Genomic DNA, 16,322 nt, shown 5'->3' on the forward strand with positions numbered 1-16,322 from the left:
AAAATCATCCAATTGTTTAGGATTCCCCCCAAAATTGAAAAGAATTACTCTTAAAACTTACAAAGCAAGCACAAGGAAAACGGTAGAACAAATTCAGCTCCCAAGGTTACAACCCTCGAACAGTTTCTTATTTGGAGCGCGTTCCATGTGTCCACCACCCTCTGAGTAAAAAAGAACTTCCTAGCATTTGTTCTAAACCTGTCCTTTTTCAATTTCTCCGAGTGCCCCCTTGTACTTGTGGCTCCCCACAGTCTGAAGAATTTGTCCCTGTCTACCTTCTCTATGCCCTTCAGGATTTTGAAGGTTTCTATCATGTCTCCTCTAAGTCTCCGCTTTTCCAGGGAGAATAGCCCCAGCATTTCCAACCTGTCAGCGTATGAGAAGTTTTCCATACCTTTTATCGGTTTTGTCGCTCTTCTCTGGACTCCCTCAAGTACTGCCATGTCCTTTTTGAGGTACGGCGACCAGTACTGGACACAGTACTCCAGATGTGGGCGCACCATTGCCCGATACAGCGGCAAGATGACTTCCTTCGTCCTTGTTGTGATACCCATTTTAATGATACCCAACATTTTGTTCGCTTTCTTGGAGGCTGTCGCACACTGTGCCGACGCTTTCAATGTTGAGTCCACCATCACCCCCAGGTCTCTTTCAAGGTTGCTCACCCCTAGCAATGATCCCCCCATTTTGTAGCTGAACATCGGGTTCTTTTTCCCTACATGCCTGACCTTGCATTTCTCTATGTTAAAACTCATTTGCCACTTTTTTGCCCATTCTTCCAGTCTCGTTAAGTCCCTTTGCATCCCCTAGTCTAGTACTTTCTAAACTGATGTCACCATTAAATACATTTAGAATTTGAAACCATCGAAGTTTGACAGTTCCAAATTGGCATCGGAATTCATTCGTGCAGTCAATACGTAGGGCTCCTTTTACAAAGGCACGCTAGCAGTTTAACGCGTGTAATAGCATGCGTTAAACCGCCAGACGCGCTAGCTGCTACCGCCTCCTCTTGAGCAAGCGGTAGTTTTTGGCCAGCGCGTGATGAAAAGTCGCACGCGTTAACCCCGCTAGCGCGGCTGTGTAAAAGGAGCCCACAGAGTTTTGTCTCAGCGAGTTTTTTTAAATATACAGTATAAGGAAATATTTTAACACCTGTCCTTGGTGTATGTTGACCCTCCGTGCACTGGAGAAAACACACAGCGAAGGTGACTAATTGATGTTCAATTTCTTCTATTCATTTTGTCAATCAGTATTCAGACTCCTGAGGCAGGCCCTTAGGGGCCGAAACACGATCGTGTCGAGTCATTTTATTGAATAACAGAAATCGAACATCAATGAGTCACCTTCGTTGTGTGCTTTCTGCTTTCACATATGTGAAGGTAGTATCTCCTGGTTTTTTGTGAGGTTTACACTGGAAATACCTAAAGAGAGAACACACAAAAAAATAGAAAAGGAGTCGTAATATTCTGAAGAAACTGACAGACAGGAAACAGGGAGTCTCGTAGTTCAGTTTCTTGTATCATGGCTTCCCTCAGCATAACATAACTTAACATAAATCTTTATCTATATACTAACTAAACTAAACTAAACTAAACTTTAGGTTTGTATACCGCGCCATCTCTGCAAGCGTAGAGCTCGGCACGGTTTACAGAATTAGGATAGAAAGTAACTCCAGAAGAAGAAGGGTAATAGGAAAGGAACTAAGAGGGTAGAGAGGGGTCAAGGTACCAGAGAGCGGGAGGTGTTAGATTTTTGAAATGAACCAAGTTTTCAGGTGTTTGCGGAAGAGTTGGAGGGAGTTTGAATTTCTGAGCGGGGAGGTGAGATTGTTCCAGAGTTCTGTGATTCTAAAGGGGAGAGATGTTCCTAGTTTTCCTGCGCGGGATATACCTTTTGTAGAAGGGAATGATAGTTTCAGTTTTTGGGAGGATCTGGAGGAGTTAGGGTTTGAGGAGTTCCAAAGGAGTGGAATAATGAGAGGAAGGATGCCATGTAGGATCTTGAACGCTAAGCAGGCACATTTAAAGAGGATTCTGGAATGTACTGGAAGCCAGTGAAGCTTGGACAGAAGTGGAGAGACGTGGTTGAACTTGCCTCTTGCGAAAATGAGCTTAGCCGCGGCATTCTGAATTAGCTGAAGTCTATAGAGGTTTTTCTTATAAAGATGGAGTTTCAATAATCCAGTCTAGAGAGGATGGTGGATTGAACAAGGACGGCGAAGTGAGAATGATGAAAGCAGGATCTCACTTTCGTCAGCATATGAAGGTTAAAGAAGCATTTTTTTTATCAAGGAGTTGAGGTGGTCATTGAAGGAGAGAGAGGAGTCTATGATGATGCCCAGGACTTTGCCATGAAAGCCTTTCGGTTTGAGGCGGTTTACAGGAAAAATGGATGAGGAGAATCAACGAGCTACAGCAATTAGTGCTTCAGCTCAGTTCCCAGCTCTTCGCCTTTACCTAGGAGATCCGATTCCAGCTTCTACGATATGTTTGTGCCGCATGGATCATATAGTCATTTCTCCTTTCTATCAATGATTGTGCAATGCTGAACGGATGATATGTCGAAATGAAGAACACTAAAAAGATTTCTCTTTGTAACAGTGAGTCCTGGAGTGTTCTCTCTTCAGAAAGAATAATTATTGTCAACAGTTTCCAGCAACGTGCAATTATTGTGTATGCTTTTCTTTTTCCCAACATGGAGTTAATGCCTTAGTTCATGGTGTCAAACAGTATGTTTTTCCATATCAGCTGTTCTGGCTTTTCTCCTGGGGGCAAGGAAAAGAATAATCCATGAAGTTCCCATCAGTTGAAAAAACATATAAACATCTGTGGGAGGCCCCAGGGCCAAGCGGATCACATGAAGAAATGAACTGTCTCAGCCTGCAGACAGGGTCTCTCTCACCAAAGAGACTGAAAAAGACAACTTGCAAAGAGTTCTCAGGGTTACAAGGAGGCTGATTACAGAGCGAATTTAATCCAGTCCAGTGACAGAGAGTTTATCTTTTTGGGCAGACAGAATGGTCCATACACCATACAGGTCTTTATCTAGCATCATCTCCTATGTTACTATTAGGGACATTTTCAAAACACTAATTAAACTAAACTAAACTAAACCTTAAGTTTATATACCGCATCATCCCCACGGAAGTAGGGCTCGGCACGGTTTACAAGAACTTAAAATGAGAAAGGGTAGGAAAAGGTTTACATAAGTTTGTGAATCGAGTGGAGAAGAAGGGAAAAGAAATTACATGTTAGAGAAGAGCCAGGTTTTTAGTTGCTTGCGGAATAAATGGATGGAGCTCAGGTTCCGCAGCGGGATAGTAAGGTTATTCCAGAGACCTGTGATTTTGAAAAGAAGTGATTTTCCTAGTTTACCTGCATGGAGAATACCATGAAGGGAGGGGAAGGATAGTTTTAATTTATGGGCGGTCCTGGTGGAGAGAGAGGGCACGAGGAGTTAAAAGAAAGTGGGATTAGGGAAGGAAGGATGCCGTGAATAATCTTAAAAGCCAGGCAAGAGCATTTGAATTGGACTCTGGAGATCACTGGGAGCCAGTGAAGATTGGCCAGGAGTGGGGAGACGTGGTCAGATTTACGTTTTGCAAAAATCAGCTTGGCTGCCGTGTTCTGAATAAGCTGGAGTCTATGGAGGCTTTTTTTTGTTAAGCAAAGGTAAATGGCATTACAATAGTCAAGTTTGGAGAGGATGATGGATTGGACAAGGATGGCGAAATGTTTTTGGCGGAAGAAGGGTCTAGCTTTCCTTAGCATGTGGAGGCTGAAAAAGCATGATTTTGTCAAGGCCACGCTAGCGGCAGCCCCAAAACCCTTTAAATCTCTATGGGCTTTGGGGCCGTTACTGCGTGGCTTTGTAGAAGAGGGGGGTAAGATGTCCATAAAATGGCCTAAATCAGTATTTGGACGTCCTAATTGCCACTACATCCAAGTGCCGATTTTCGAGACTGTCTTTCTGGACATCTTACGAGATGTCTTATTCACTGTATGGACAAAACCAAAGGGGGTATGTGGGAGGTGGGCAAGCTTAGACTTGAGTATCTTGCAGCAATAATCGAACGTTTCCCAAGACATCCTGGACAGAACTCAGATGTCCAGAGCTAGAACTGTTTAAAAAATGTCTAAGTGCCAAAATGTACCCAAACTGACCAGAGGACCACTGGAGGGATTAAGTTATGACCCTCCCCTCCCCCCTCACAAACACACACACACACACACACACACATACAGTCTCCCAGTGGCCACTAACCCCCTCCCAGCCCACAAAGATTTGAACATACCTGTCTCTAGAACAGTTGCACCTGGTATGGGAAAGCCTAGTAGAGCTGCACAAAGGGGTCTTAAGTAGCCTGGTGAGTGGGCTAGTGAACCATAAAGAGGAGTAAGGCCACCTTCAGTCATAAGGGCTATTGGGGTGGTAGGCAGGTGGGTATAGTGGGTTAGGGGGGAAGGCTTAGATGGCTCATCAACCATTATAAGGGGGTTCTGGTGAGATGTACCGCTGTACCCTTTATGTGAAGTTCACAGCAGTGCCCTCTTAAGATGCCCCATTGCTCTGTTTGGATGTCTGTGTGGTCAGTTCATTACAATGCTGGCCCCTCCCACATCCGAATGGTCTGGATTTGAACGTTTTGAACTTGGATGTTTATCTGGTTTAAAATGGCAAACAAAGTTGGACATCCCGGTGGCCAAGACGTTTAAGAAGGCTATTTTCAAAACAAAATTGGACGTCAAGTGGTTTTGCTGGTTTTGAAAATGGCTGCTCTCCGCCTTTGACTTTGAAAGTCTTGCAGGAAACATCCAAAGTTGGACTTAGACATCCTATTGAAAATGCCCCTCCACATATATTACAGAGATCCACAGTAACATAGTAACATAGTAGATGACGGCAGATAAAGACCCGAATGGTCCATCCAGTCTGCCCAATCTGATTCAATTTAAATTTTTTATTTTTTCTTCTTAGCTATTTCTGGGCAAGAATCCAAAGCTTTACCCGGTACTGTGCTTGGGTTCCAACTGCCGAAATCTCTGTTAAGACTTACTCCAGCCCATCTACACCCTCCCAGCCATTGAAGCCCTCCCCAGCCCATCCTCCACCAAACGGCCATACACAGACACAGACCGTGCAAGTCTGCCCAGTACTGGCCTAGTTCAATATTTAATATTATTTTCTGATTCTAAATCTTCTGTGTTCATCCCACGCTTCTTTGAACTCAGTCACAGTTTTACTCTCCACCACCTCTCTCGGGAGCGCATTCCAGGCATCCACCACCCTCTCCGTAAAGTAGAATTTCCTAACATTGCCCCTGAATCTACCACCCCTCAACCTCAAATTATGTCCTCTGGTTTTACCATTTTCCTTTCTCTGGAAAAGATTTTGTTCTACGTTAATACCCTTTAAGTATTTGAACGTCTGAATCATATCTCCCCTGTCTCTCCTTTCCTCTAGGGTATACATATTCAGGGCTTCCAGTCTCTCCTCATACGTCTTCTGGCGCAAGCCTCCTATCATTTTCGTCGCCCTCCTCTGGACCGCCTCAAGTCTTCTTACGTCTTTCGCCAGATACGGTCTCCAAAACTGAACACAATACTCCAAGTGGGGCCTCACCAATGACCTGTACAGGGGCATCAACACCTTCTTCCTTCTACTGACTACGCCTCTCTTTATACAGCCCAGAATCCTTCTGGCTGCAGCCACTGCCTTGTCACACTGTTTTTTCGCCTTTAGATCTTCGGACACTATCACCCCAAGGTCCCTCTCCCCATCCGTGCATATCAGCTTCTCTCCTCCCAGCATATACGGTTCCTTCCTATTATTAATCCCCAAATGCATTACTCTGCATTTCTTTGCATTGAATTTTAGTTGCCAGGCATTAGAGAATGGCACAGGGACAAATTTTTTCCCCGTCCCCACTGGAACTTATTTTCCTGTCCCATCCCCACAAGTTCCTTTCCTGACCCATTCCTGCACGCTCTGTCCTCATCTGCACAACCCTCAAACACTTTAAGATCATAAGTGTCCAAGGCTTGTGCGATTAAGACACAGCTTACAGGAATGGGGCAGGGACAGGGACAAAACTCGCAAGGATGGGGGCGGGGAAATTGAGTTCCTGCGGGGATGGGGAAAAATTTGTCCCCGTGTCATTCTCTAATCCATAGGTAGGGCCTTCCATAGAGACACTCCTGAAGACAGAAGAGGCGAAGAAGAGCAAGTAATGAGGCATGGGAACCCACTCACTAGTCACACACCCGCCAACCAAAAATGTCAAACGAAGAAAACTATAGGACAACCTAATGGCCACCAGAATACTGCAGCCAAACTGATCTTCTCAAAACGCAAATCTGACCATGCCTCCCCACTCCTTGCCAAACTTCATTGGCTCCCAATAATCCCCAGAATCCATTTCAAATGTTCCTGCCTGGCTTTTAAGATCATTCACGGCATCCTCCCTCCTCTTATCCCACTGTCTTTCAACTCCTCCAGTCCCGACACCTCCAGAACTGCCCAAAGGCTTAAACTAGCCTTCCCCTCCCTACGCGGCATCCACTATGCAGGCAAACTGGGAAAATCCCTTCTCTTCAAAATCACAGGTCTTTGGAACGACCTCGCCACCCCGCTGCGGAACCTGAGCTCCCTTCAGTTATTCCGCAAAAAAACTTGAAAACCTGGCTTTTCAGCAAATTGTAGCTCTATCCTTCCCCCCTTTCTCTCCCCCCTTCTACACATAAGTTCATGTAATTCCTTTTTCTTCTTCTCTACCCACTATTTTAAGTTCTTGTAAACCGTGTCGAGCTCCATTCTCATGGAGATGATGCGGTATATAAACTTAAGGTTTAGATTAGATTAGATTAGAGTAGCAACATTCCAAACAAAATCCCAAGGAATAGCAAGATTCTGGAATCCCAAAGAGTAGCAACATTCCATACAGAATCCCAAGGAATAGCAAGATTCCGGAATCCCAAAGAGTAGCAACTGGGAAAATCCCTTCTCTTCAAAATCACAGGTCTTTGGAATGACCTCGCCACCCCGCTGCGGAACCTGAGCTCCCTTCAGTTATTCCGCAAAAAAACTTGAAAACCTGGCTTTTCAGCAAATTGTAGCTCTATCCTTCCCCCCCTTTCCCCTCCCCTTCTTCATATAAATTCATGTAATCCTTTTTTTTCTTCCTCTCTACCTACTATTTTAAGTTCTTGTAAACCGTGTCGAGCTCCATACTCATGGAGACGATGCGGTATATAAACTTAAGGTTTAGATTAGATTAGACCAAAGCAACAAAACTAGACAGGCAAATCACCTTTCTGCTGTCTTTGACACAGACTACAAAACCTTTAAAAAAAACCAAAAAAAAACTCTACTCTTCAAAAAAATACATAAAACCTATTTAACACGACCAGTTCCTTCCCAAGCTCCACCTACCACACTGTCTACTCCTATCAAATCTAAAATGTTCAAATTACCCAACATGTATTACCTTAATTTCTCGACAATTCTTATGTAATCCGCCTTGAAGCGCAAGGTAATGGCGGAATAGAAATCACGAATGTAATGTAATGTAAGACGGCTAGTTGCATGTAGGCACATAAGGGATAAGCAGATTGTCTAGATCCATTGGCAGTTGAGGTCTCAGGCCTTTAAAAGCAAGTGTAAGAATTTTGAATTTCAATTCCACAGATACAGGTAGTCACCGTAGCACCACGACCAGCGAAACAAGTAAATTTAGTGTACTAGTTTGATTTTGAAGTTTCTTGAGGAATTAATTGGATCATGGCCTAATTCCATCCTTTTTGGATTTACGTTTGTGTATTTTGAACACAGATAGTCCTGTTTCCTGACTAATTTTTGTTATTATTCTGGGTGGAAAGATGATGCAGGCAGGACTGCCAGAGTTAAGAGGTGTCCAAGACTTGAAATATATGCACAGAAACCTGCGACCACAGGACTCGGACCTTGAGGCCACCAGCTACTTTACCAGGTACATGGAGGAAGGGGTCATTTTATAGAAGCATTTCCATATGAAAAGGCTGAAAAACTGCCTATGTATGCCTTCTATAGGAGTCTCTGTGTCTTGCCAAAAGAGACTCCCAGTGCAGCCCCAGAAATACACAATTAAGAACATAAGAACATAAGCAGTGCCTCTGCCGGGTCAGACCACAGGTCCATCCTGCCCAGCAGTCCGCTCCCGCGGCGGCCCAAACAGGTCAAGACCTGTCTGAATCATCAGAAGGGGCTCCCTTGCCACCTTGGTTTCCCATTTAAGTCCTGCCTTCCTATCGAAGTCCTAGCCCTCCGGTCTTGCACATGCACGACCTGGTTGGTTTATACTCATTACCTGGTTAACTTTCTATACTTGTGTTACATCCCAGCTCCTCCCTCAGTATCCCACGATCCCTTTATCCCTCAGGAATCCGTCCAATCCCTGTTTGAATCCTTGTACCGTACTCTGCCTGATCACTTCCTCCGGTAGCGCATTCCAAGTGTCCACGACCCTTTGGGTGAAAAAAAACTTCCTTGCATTTGTTTTGAACCTATCTCCCTTCAGTTTCTCCGAATGCCCCCTCGTACTTGTTGTCCCCCTCAGTCTGAAGAATCTGTCCCTATCCACCCTCTCTATGCCCCTCATGATCTTGAAGGTCTCTATCATATCTCCCCTGAGCCTCCTTTTCTCCAGAGAGAAGAGCCCCAGCCTATCCAACCTCTCGGCGTATGGGCAGTGTTCCCCATGAAAAATGTCTACTAAGAAGAGGGAGTGACTCTGTGCCTCTATTCTGTTTTAGTCCAATTTAGATGTCTATAAACTGCTTACTCTCAAATGGTCCTAAGTGACGTACAATTTTGGGATGTCACAACTAAATATAAAGTGTAATAAGCATGTTACAATATCGAAAATTTATGAAAGAGAAAAGTTTTTTATTATTTAATATTTATTGAATTTTTCAATATAATCAAGCATAAAACTTGTACAGAAAGGAAATTCAGCATGAAATTAATACAATTGAAAAGATATATAAAAGAATATCAAATATAAGGAGAGAAAAGTTTTTAAACCAAAGAATCAGCCCAATTGGCCAGAAGGAGAACAACCTATCGGAGCTTTGTTGTTGAACCGGGTTTTTAACAATTTGTGATATAAGTTCTTGCTTAATTACCAAAGGAAAGCTATTCGGAAAAAAGAAAGAATTATTTAGCTACTTTTTATAAAGGACCTCTTAACAGATGGAAAATTAAGGGCTCCTTTTACAAAGCCAAGGCAAATGTACCAATCGCCATCCAATCCGTGTGGGCTTTGGTGCGTTTGCCACAGAAGAATTGTTATCGTGGCTTTGTAAAAGAGACCCAAAGTGAGTTCTGATCTTGGGAACGAAAAGTAGGAGGGTGAATTTGATGTGTTCAATAAAGCAGCCTAGAGAATGACATGGGGACAAATTTGTCCCTGTCCCCACAGGAACTCAATTTCTCCATCCCGTTCCAATGAGTGTTGTTGCTCTCCTTGTCCCATTCCTATAAGCCCAAACACTTGTGATTTTAAAGTGTTTGAGGCTTGTGCAGATGAGGACGGAGCAGGAATGGGGCAGGGACAGGAGAAGAACTCGATGGGACAGGGAACAATCTGTCCCCATGTCATTCTCTAAACCAGTCACATATTCAGATGTTTGACCATAGAGTGCTTTAAAAATAATACATGAAATTTATTTTATTTGAAATATCTTTCTTAGGTTTAAAGCAATACAGAAGCCACCCTGTATTTCCCCACAATCCCCTCAAAAATTACAAGTTAGGAGTCCAAAGACAAAAGTCATCCAAAGGAACCCAAATCCTCTTAAAGTGCTAAGTCCGTCAAACTTAAAAGCAGTCACCTCTTCATAGCTATGCTTAAGGCAGACTCCAACCCACCAATCATGAAAAGACAGGGCTGTACTATCATTGCATTCTGACAAGATATCCTGCCAAACCCATAAGAATATCAAACAAATTCTTTTGCATCAAATGAGGTAAAGCAGGTGAGCGTCAACTAACAACTTTATATGTCAGCTCAATATGAAATGGAAAAGCATCCTGAACTCTGTGCCAGACCAAATCCCAGAATCAGTGGCGTAGTAAGGAGGAGATGCTGTCTTGGTTGGATAAGTTCCTGCTGGAACAGAACAGACGCAGGTAAGGCTAGATTCAGATAGGGCACTGGTCTTTGACCTAAAGGCCGCTGCGTGAGCGGACTGCTGGGCACGATGGACCATTGGACGGACCCAACAACAGCAAATCTTATGTTCTTATGCCCCCCTTCCCTGCCACACGCATGCCTTCACTAACCCCCCGCCATATCTCTATCCTTTTGCTGGCATGAGCAGGAACTCCAACTTGTTGCTTGTGCCAGCATCGGCTCTGCTTCTGACATCACTTCCAGGTCCCACGTCTAGGAAGTCACATCAGAGAGAGAGCTGAAGCTGATGTGGCCGAAAGTTGGTAAAAGAGGCATGGGGTAGGGAAGAGGTGGGGAAGGAGCCTGGGGGCCAGAGAAGAGGGCAGGAGAGGGATGCTTCTCACCCTCGCTATGCCACTGCCCAGAATGTCTTCACATTAGCTCAACATATGATAGAAGATACAAGTCCAACACAAGCTAGAACAATCTTTAGAAACCTTAGAAGGGGTCCAGAAAGTCTGTCTATACTGCACTATTGACTTTGGAAGCAGAGCCCTGAGTGGAATGGTTTGCCCACAAGTTAAGTGCTTGGGGGTGGATTTAATTTGGCTGCAAAGTTTGTTATTGAACAATGTTGAATAGAGGAAAATTTAATTAAAATTGTTGAGCATAGAAATGAGGTTTTTTGACCAATGAGAATTGCCATACTGGGTTGCACCGAAGGTCCATCAAGCCCTGTTTCCAACAGTGGCCAACCCAGGTCCCAAGGACCTGGCAGAAACCCAAAGAATAGCAACATTCCAGAGCTGAGATTGTGATGTCATAATGCCTCATTCCACAATTGCCTAAGAGCCAACCTCATCAGTGATGTCACAATGGCTCAATTGTCCTATTCTTGGCTCACATAAGAATAGCCATACTGGGTCAGTGGCTAACCCAGCTCCCAAGTCCCTAGCTAGATCCCAAGGAGAAAAACAGATTTTATGCTGCTTATCCTAGGAATAAGCAGTGGATTTCCTCAAGCCATCTCAATAATGGCCTAAGGAGTTCTCTTTTAGGAAATTAGCCAAACCTGTTTTAAACCCCGCTAAGCTAACTGATTTCACCATATTCTCCAGCAACAAATTCCAGAGTTTACACATGAAGAAATATTTTCTCCAGTTTGTTTTAAATCTACATCGCATGTCCCCTAGTCCTAGTATTTTTGGAAAAGTGAATAAGGGATTCACATCTACCCTCACCACTCCACTCAGTATTTTATCACCCCTGAGCTGTCTCTTCTCCAAGCTGAAGAGCCCTAGCCACTTTAGCCTCTCATAGGGAAGTCGTCCCATCCCTTTTATCATTTTTGTCGCCCTTCTTTGTACCTTTTCTAATTCTACATCTTTTTTCTAAAGTGTTAAGTATATTGACACTAGGGCATTTGAGGTCTTTTCCCTCATTTTCATTTCATCGTTTTACACAATTCACTGGGTTCATTTTTTTTTTTATAAGCAATTAAATTTGTAATTTTATTGATATGTACATCGCTTAGAATTCTGATTAAGCAATCAATCAAATCCTTATTAAACTTGAAACTAAAACTTGAAACTTGATAATGTGTTCCCACGCTAGTCATGGTGCATGGTCTTGTCAAGGCAAAGCTGAAAGCCAAGCCGTAGGTAGTTTCATTACCAGCAGGGCCTCCCAAGGTGGCCAGGTTTCAGCAGAGATGTCAGACTAGCGATGTACCAGCCATCTGGGCAGCAGCAGGCGGGCAGTGTTGGATGCGGAAGATCACGCTTGATGCGACCACATTGAATTTATACTGTGCAAAAGAAAAGCCAGGCAATCTCCTTCTGTATTCTGCCGTGAAAACTTGATGATTTTCATCAAGTCGCTAGGACTTGAACACCCATTCCAGTATGACTCTAACAGAGCCCTTGATAGATGTAAAAACATGTTTTACATACGCATAATACATTAGAAAAGTGCTTCTGAGGCTAGTTCATAATTTAAGGGAAGGATGATGCATTCTCCAGAAATTCCACTGACCAGCCAAGCTGGTCCACCTCACTTGGACTGTGTTTTGTTTCTCACCAGGAAAATACAGGAAAGTTTGGAATGCGTTCCTGTCAAACTGAATAATATGATCCATATCCTTGGGCAAATGATAGCCTCAAGCGCCACTAAGTTTGCTTCCAAGCCTGAATCCCGGGCTGAGACTCCCAGTACCGACAGGTCAATTGTAAGAGCAACAGTCCTCGGATTCAGCAGGAAGCAGGAAAGTGTAAGCACTGGACCTTTCATCGTAATTTGATTGTTATTGAATAGTTTTCTTTTCTAGGGCTGCCTTTCTTCCAGCCTCTCTGCTGCTCCAAGCTTTGTTTTTAACAAATGACGAGTTGGTGTTTGAAGAAATATGTGTCAGGCTCGAATTAGCATCTCCCACCCAAGAGACCCTCAGCTCTTTGTAGACAATGTAATTATGCTACAGTATAGTGCACTAGAAGGCAATATTTGAGAAGAATATTCAAGAGGATTTATGCAATTAACTTCAGAGTTCACTATAGAAGCTGAAACATTTGGCTGGACGTTCTGTATTCTTAGAAATTGTACTTTGTGTCTTTTCATGCTCTCTTTGGCTTCAGGTATACCTGATCGAGGTGGTGAAGAGCGATGGGATGGTCATCCTGACTGAAAAGACATACAGACAGTTCTTAAAACTCCACAGCCAACTCCAAAAGCAGTTTCATGTGCCACCCCTACCAGAGTAAGATTAAGTTCTGAATTATTTTACTTGGTTCCCAGAGAGGTCTGGTTTCTGGATATCCATGAGATGACATTGATCGATCGTCTATCCCATTCTCCCCAAAGAGCTCAGAATGGGTTTCAGGTTAAACATACATAATATACAGTTAACAGCTTACATTTTGCCATAGTTACAGATCAAGCTTTTTTTATACAAGTTTTTATCCTAATTCAACACATACTAGGGATCTACCATATTTTATGCACTATAAGACGCACCTGACCATAAGACGCACCTAGGTTTAGAGGAGGAAAACAAGAAAAAAAAATATTCTGAACCAAATGGTATACTAATATATTTTTTTTAATTTATTTATTTATTAATTTTCCAAATAATACACAAGAAATCCTCTTGTTACAGTAAATCAGAGTATTCAAATCTAAATTTTTAACAAGAATAAAACCTGTCAGAAAAAGAAATAACAAAATTATAAATGCTAAATCAATATAAAATTTTCAAGTGTACTAATATATTTAATAAAATATAGCAGAATAATATTTCAACCATGTAAAGTCAATAGCAGTATTAAGAACTATCATCACTGTCATTAACCCAGCCCCCCTCACTCCCTGCAGGCTCTGCACCTAACCCCACACTCCATGGCAGGCTCTGCACCCTGTCCCCTCTCTGGTGGTCTAGTGGTAGACCAGGACAGGAGGGATCCGTCCCAACAGGCAAACAATTTTTTACCCCTCCCCGGTACCTTTTTTTCACCTTTATAAATCCTGGTGGTCCAGTGGTGTATCGGCAAGAGCGAGCTTTCCGTGCTCCAGCCTGGCCCTGCACCGTTCCCTGAATAGCTGCTGTCAGTTCTCTGTCCAGATGACATGGAGTTGGGTGGCATTCATGGAGCTCACAGAACTGAAAGGAAGAGCTTATTTCACTTGCATTCCTCATGAGATATTTTAACGAGCCTCAGGCCATTGTGTGTAATTATTTCGCACACATGAAACATTTCTGCCTCATTCACTGGAAGTGCGGACATGGGACCTGGGTGATAGCTATACGCAACCCTCCTTCCTATTCACACCAGACATTTTCTCGTTGTTCATTAGCCCCCCTCTTCCCCCCCCCATCATAGTGCTTTCATATTTTAACCCTTTAATTGACAGATGGTGAAATGGCTGCTTTAAGTAACTTGATATTGAACGAGAGCAACAGTGCCAACAGGCATTTGGAGATGCAGATCTGTCACAAGAGCCATAGGAAATACATGTTGCTTCTGAGCACAAGGCCAAATAAAGGGAATCATGCTGCTAACTTCACAGTTTTGACCATTGGTGTCAAAAATTTGGGACTGTGAGACATTAATCTAGGAACAGATTAGCTAATTCATTCACACTTTAGCTGCTCCTTCTGTTCTCACACCAATCCTGGCATTCGCAAAGCAAATCACTGCTTTTCTCCTTGAGTTTGGACTCGTGTGAGAAGCTCGCTCTAAGGTGTACAATGCAATTATCATTTCAAAGCCACGGGATGACCAGATCAGGAAGAATCATTTTCTCTGCTTTATCTGTTCCAGTCACAACCTTTTCTCTCACATCCACCGGGATCACAGAAGGATGCAAGACCTGAATTTCTATCTGGAGAAGATATTCAATGGATCCTATGAATTAGCCCACGTATGTGATAACGTCTATTTTTACTTTATTTTCACTATTTAAGACATGTTGACAGGAAATTTTCGGCGGTGGTGGTGACGGTGCTACTTATAACGGAAGTGTTTGTGCTGAATATATGAATTAATTTAGACAATGTTATTGTGAATAGTCATCAGTCCTGAAAATACAGACTCACCACTGTTCAATTAGTTTCTACCTGCTGTACTGGTTAACTGTTGAGAATCTCTACTCTTCATCCACCCTCCCTCTGTGTCTCCACTGGATTGATAGTGGTGGAACGACTGGACATATTTTCAGCCCGTTGCTATCTGAATAACAGTAGAAAATGCATGGACAGCGGACTTGTATGTTATCTATAACCAAGGGTCAGATTCTGTAAACAGCACCTAAATTGGCAGCCGCCTACAAAAAAGGCCCCGGCTGTGTGTTACTCACGCTTTAGCGCCATTTAAAGACTTACGGCTAAAGGCACCTATCACCAAACTTAGGCCAGGGTTTTACTATATTATAATGAATGGCGTAGCAGGTTTTAAGAAAGGTTTGACAATTTCCTGGAGGAAAAGCCCATTTTCTGTTATTGAGAAAGACATGGGGGAAAGCCACTGCTTGCCCTGGATCGGTAGCATGGAATGTTGCTACTCTTTGGGATTCCAGAATCTTGTTACTCTTTGGGATTCCGGAATCTTGCTATTCCTTGGGATTCTGTATGGAATGTTGCTACTCTTTGGGATTCTAGAATCTTGTTACTCTTTGGGATTCCGGAATCTTGCTATTCCTTGGGATTCTGTATGGAATGTTGCTACCCTTTGGGATTCTAGAATCTTGTTACTCTTTGGGATTCCAGAATCTTGCTATTCCTTGGGATTCTGTATGGAATGTTGCTACCCTTTGGGATTCTAGAATCTTGTTACTCTTTGGGATTCCGGAATCTTGCTATTCCTTGGGATTTTGTATGGAATGTTGCTACTCTTTGGGATTTCAGAATCTTGTTACTCTATGGGATTCTGGAATCTTGCTATTCCTTGGGATTCTGTATGGAATGTTGCTACTCTTTGGGATTCCAGAATCTTGTTACTCTATGGGATTCTGGAATCTTGCTATTCCTTGGGATTCTGTATGGAATGTTGCTACTCTTTGGAATTCTAGAATCTTGTTACTTTTTGGGATTTTGGAATTTTGCTATTCCTTGGGATTCTGAATGGAATGTTGCTACTCTTTGGGTTTTGGCCAGGTACTGGAGACCTGGATTGGCCACCGTGAGAATGGGCTACTGAGCTTGATGGACCATTGATCTGACCTAGTAAGGCTATTCTTATACTGGCCTACATTATTGACACCTAAGATCTTTTGAGAACTGCACCTAGTGGCACCTCAGGTCATCTCTGCCCCTAACCACGCCTACTGTGACCTTAGATGCCACTAGGCGCCTTGCTGTAGACATGATTCCAACGCCTACCCTAGTAGCTGCCTACTTCTTTATTAATGAGTTTTTAATTGTATTTTAATGGCCTGGTCAATTACTGCGCCAAATAAAGCAATTAAGTTAAGCAGTGATTGGGTACCTACTGCCCCCTAATTTACGGCACCATTTACAGAATCAGGCCCCAAATGACCCCTTTATGTTTATTATGGTATCTGTTCATGAAATAAGGTGCTAGAAGATGGGATATCGGTATAAGAAGGAGGAGTTTCCAGTCTAAGCGACACCACACATATTAGTTAAGACACATTTTAATGCTGAAGAGCAATTCTGTTCAAC

The 16,322-nt window shown here is 43.1% G+C and overlaps 1 protein-coding gene across 1 annotated transcript in view; it reads left to right on the forward strand.

Moving 5' to 3' along the window:
• The window catches only part of PIK3C2G (phosphatidylinositol-4-phosphate 3-kinase catalytic subunit type 2 gamma), a 144,905-nt gene that overhangs the window by 94,059 nt on the left and 34,524 nt on the right, over nt 1-16,322 (forward strand). The window contains 4 exon segments of the mRNA XM_033952383.1: nt 7,878-7,987; nt 12,233-12,419; nt 12,781-12,902; nt 14,464-14,563. Coding sequence (XP_033808274.1) covers nt 7,878-7,987; nt 12,233-12,419; nt 12,781-12,902; nt 14,464-14,563 — 519 coding nt within the window.

Source organism: Geotrypetes seraphini, chromosome 7 (genome assembly GCF_902459505.1).
Source record: "Geotrypetes seraphini chromosome 7, aGeoSer1.1, whole genome shotgun sequence".
NCBI classification, from domain to species: Eukaryota; Metazoa; Chordata; class Amphibia; order Gymnophiona; family Dermophiidae; genus Geotrypetes; species Geotrypetes seraphini.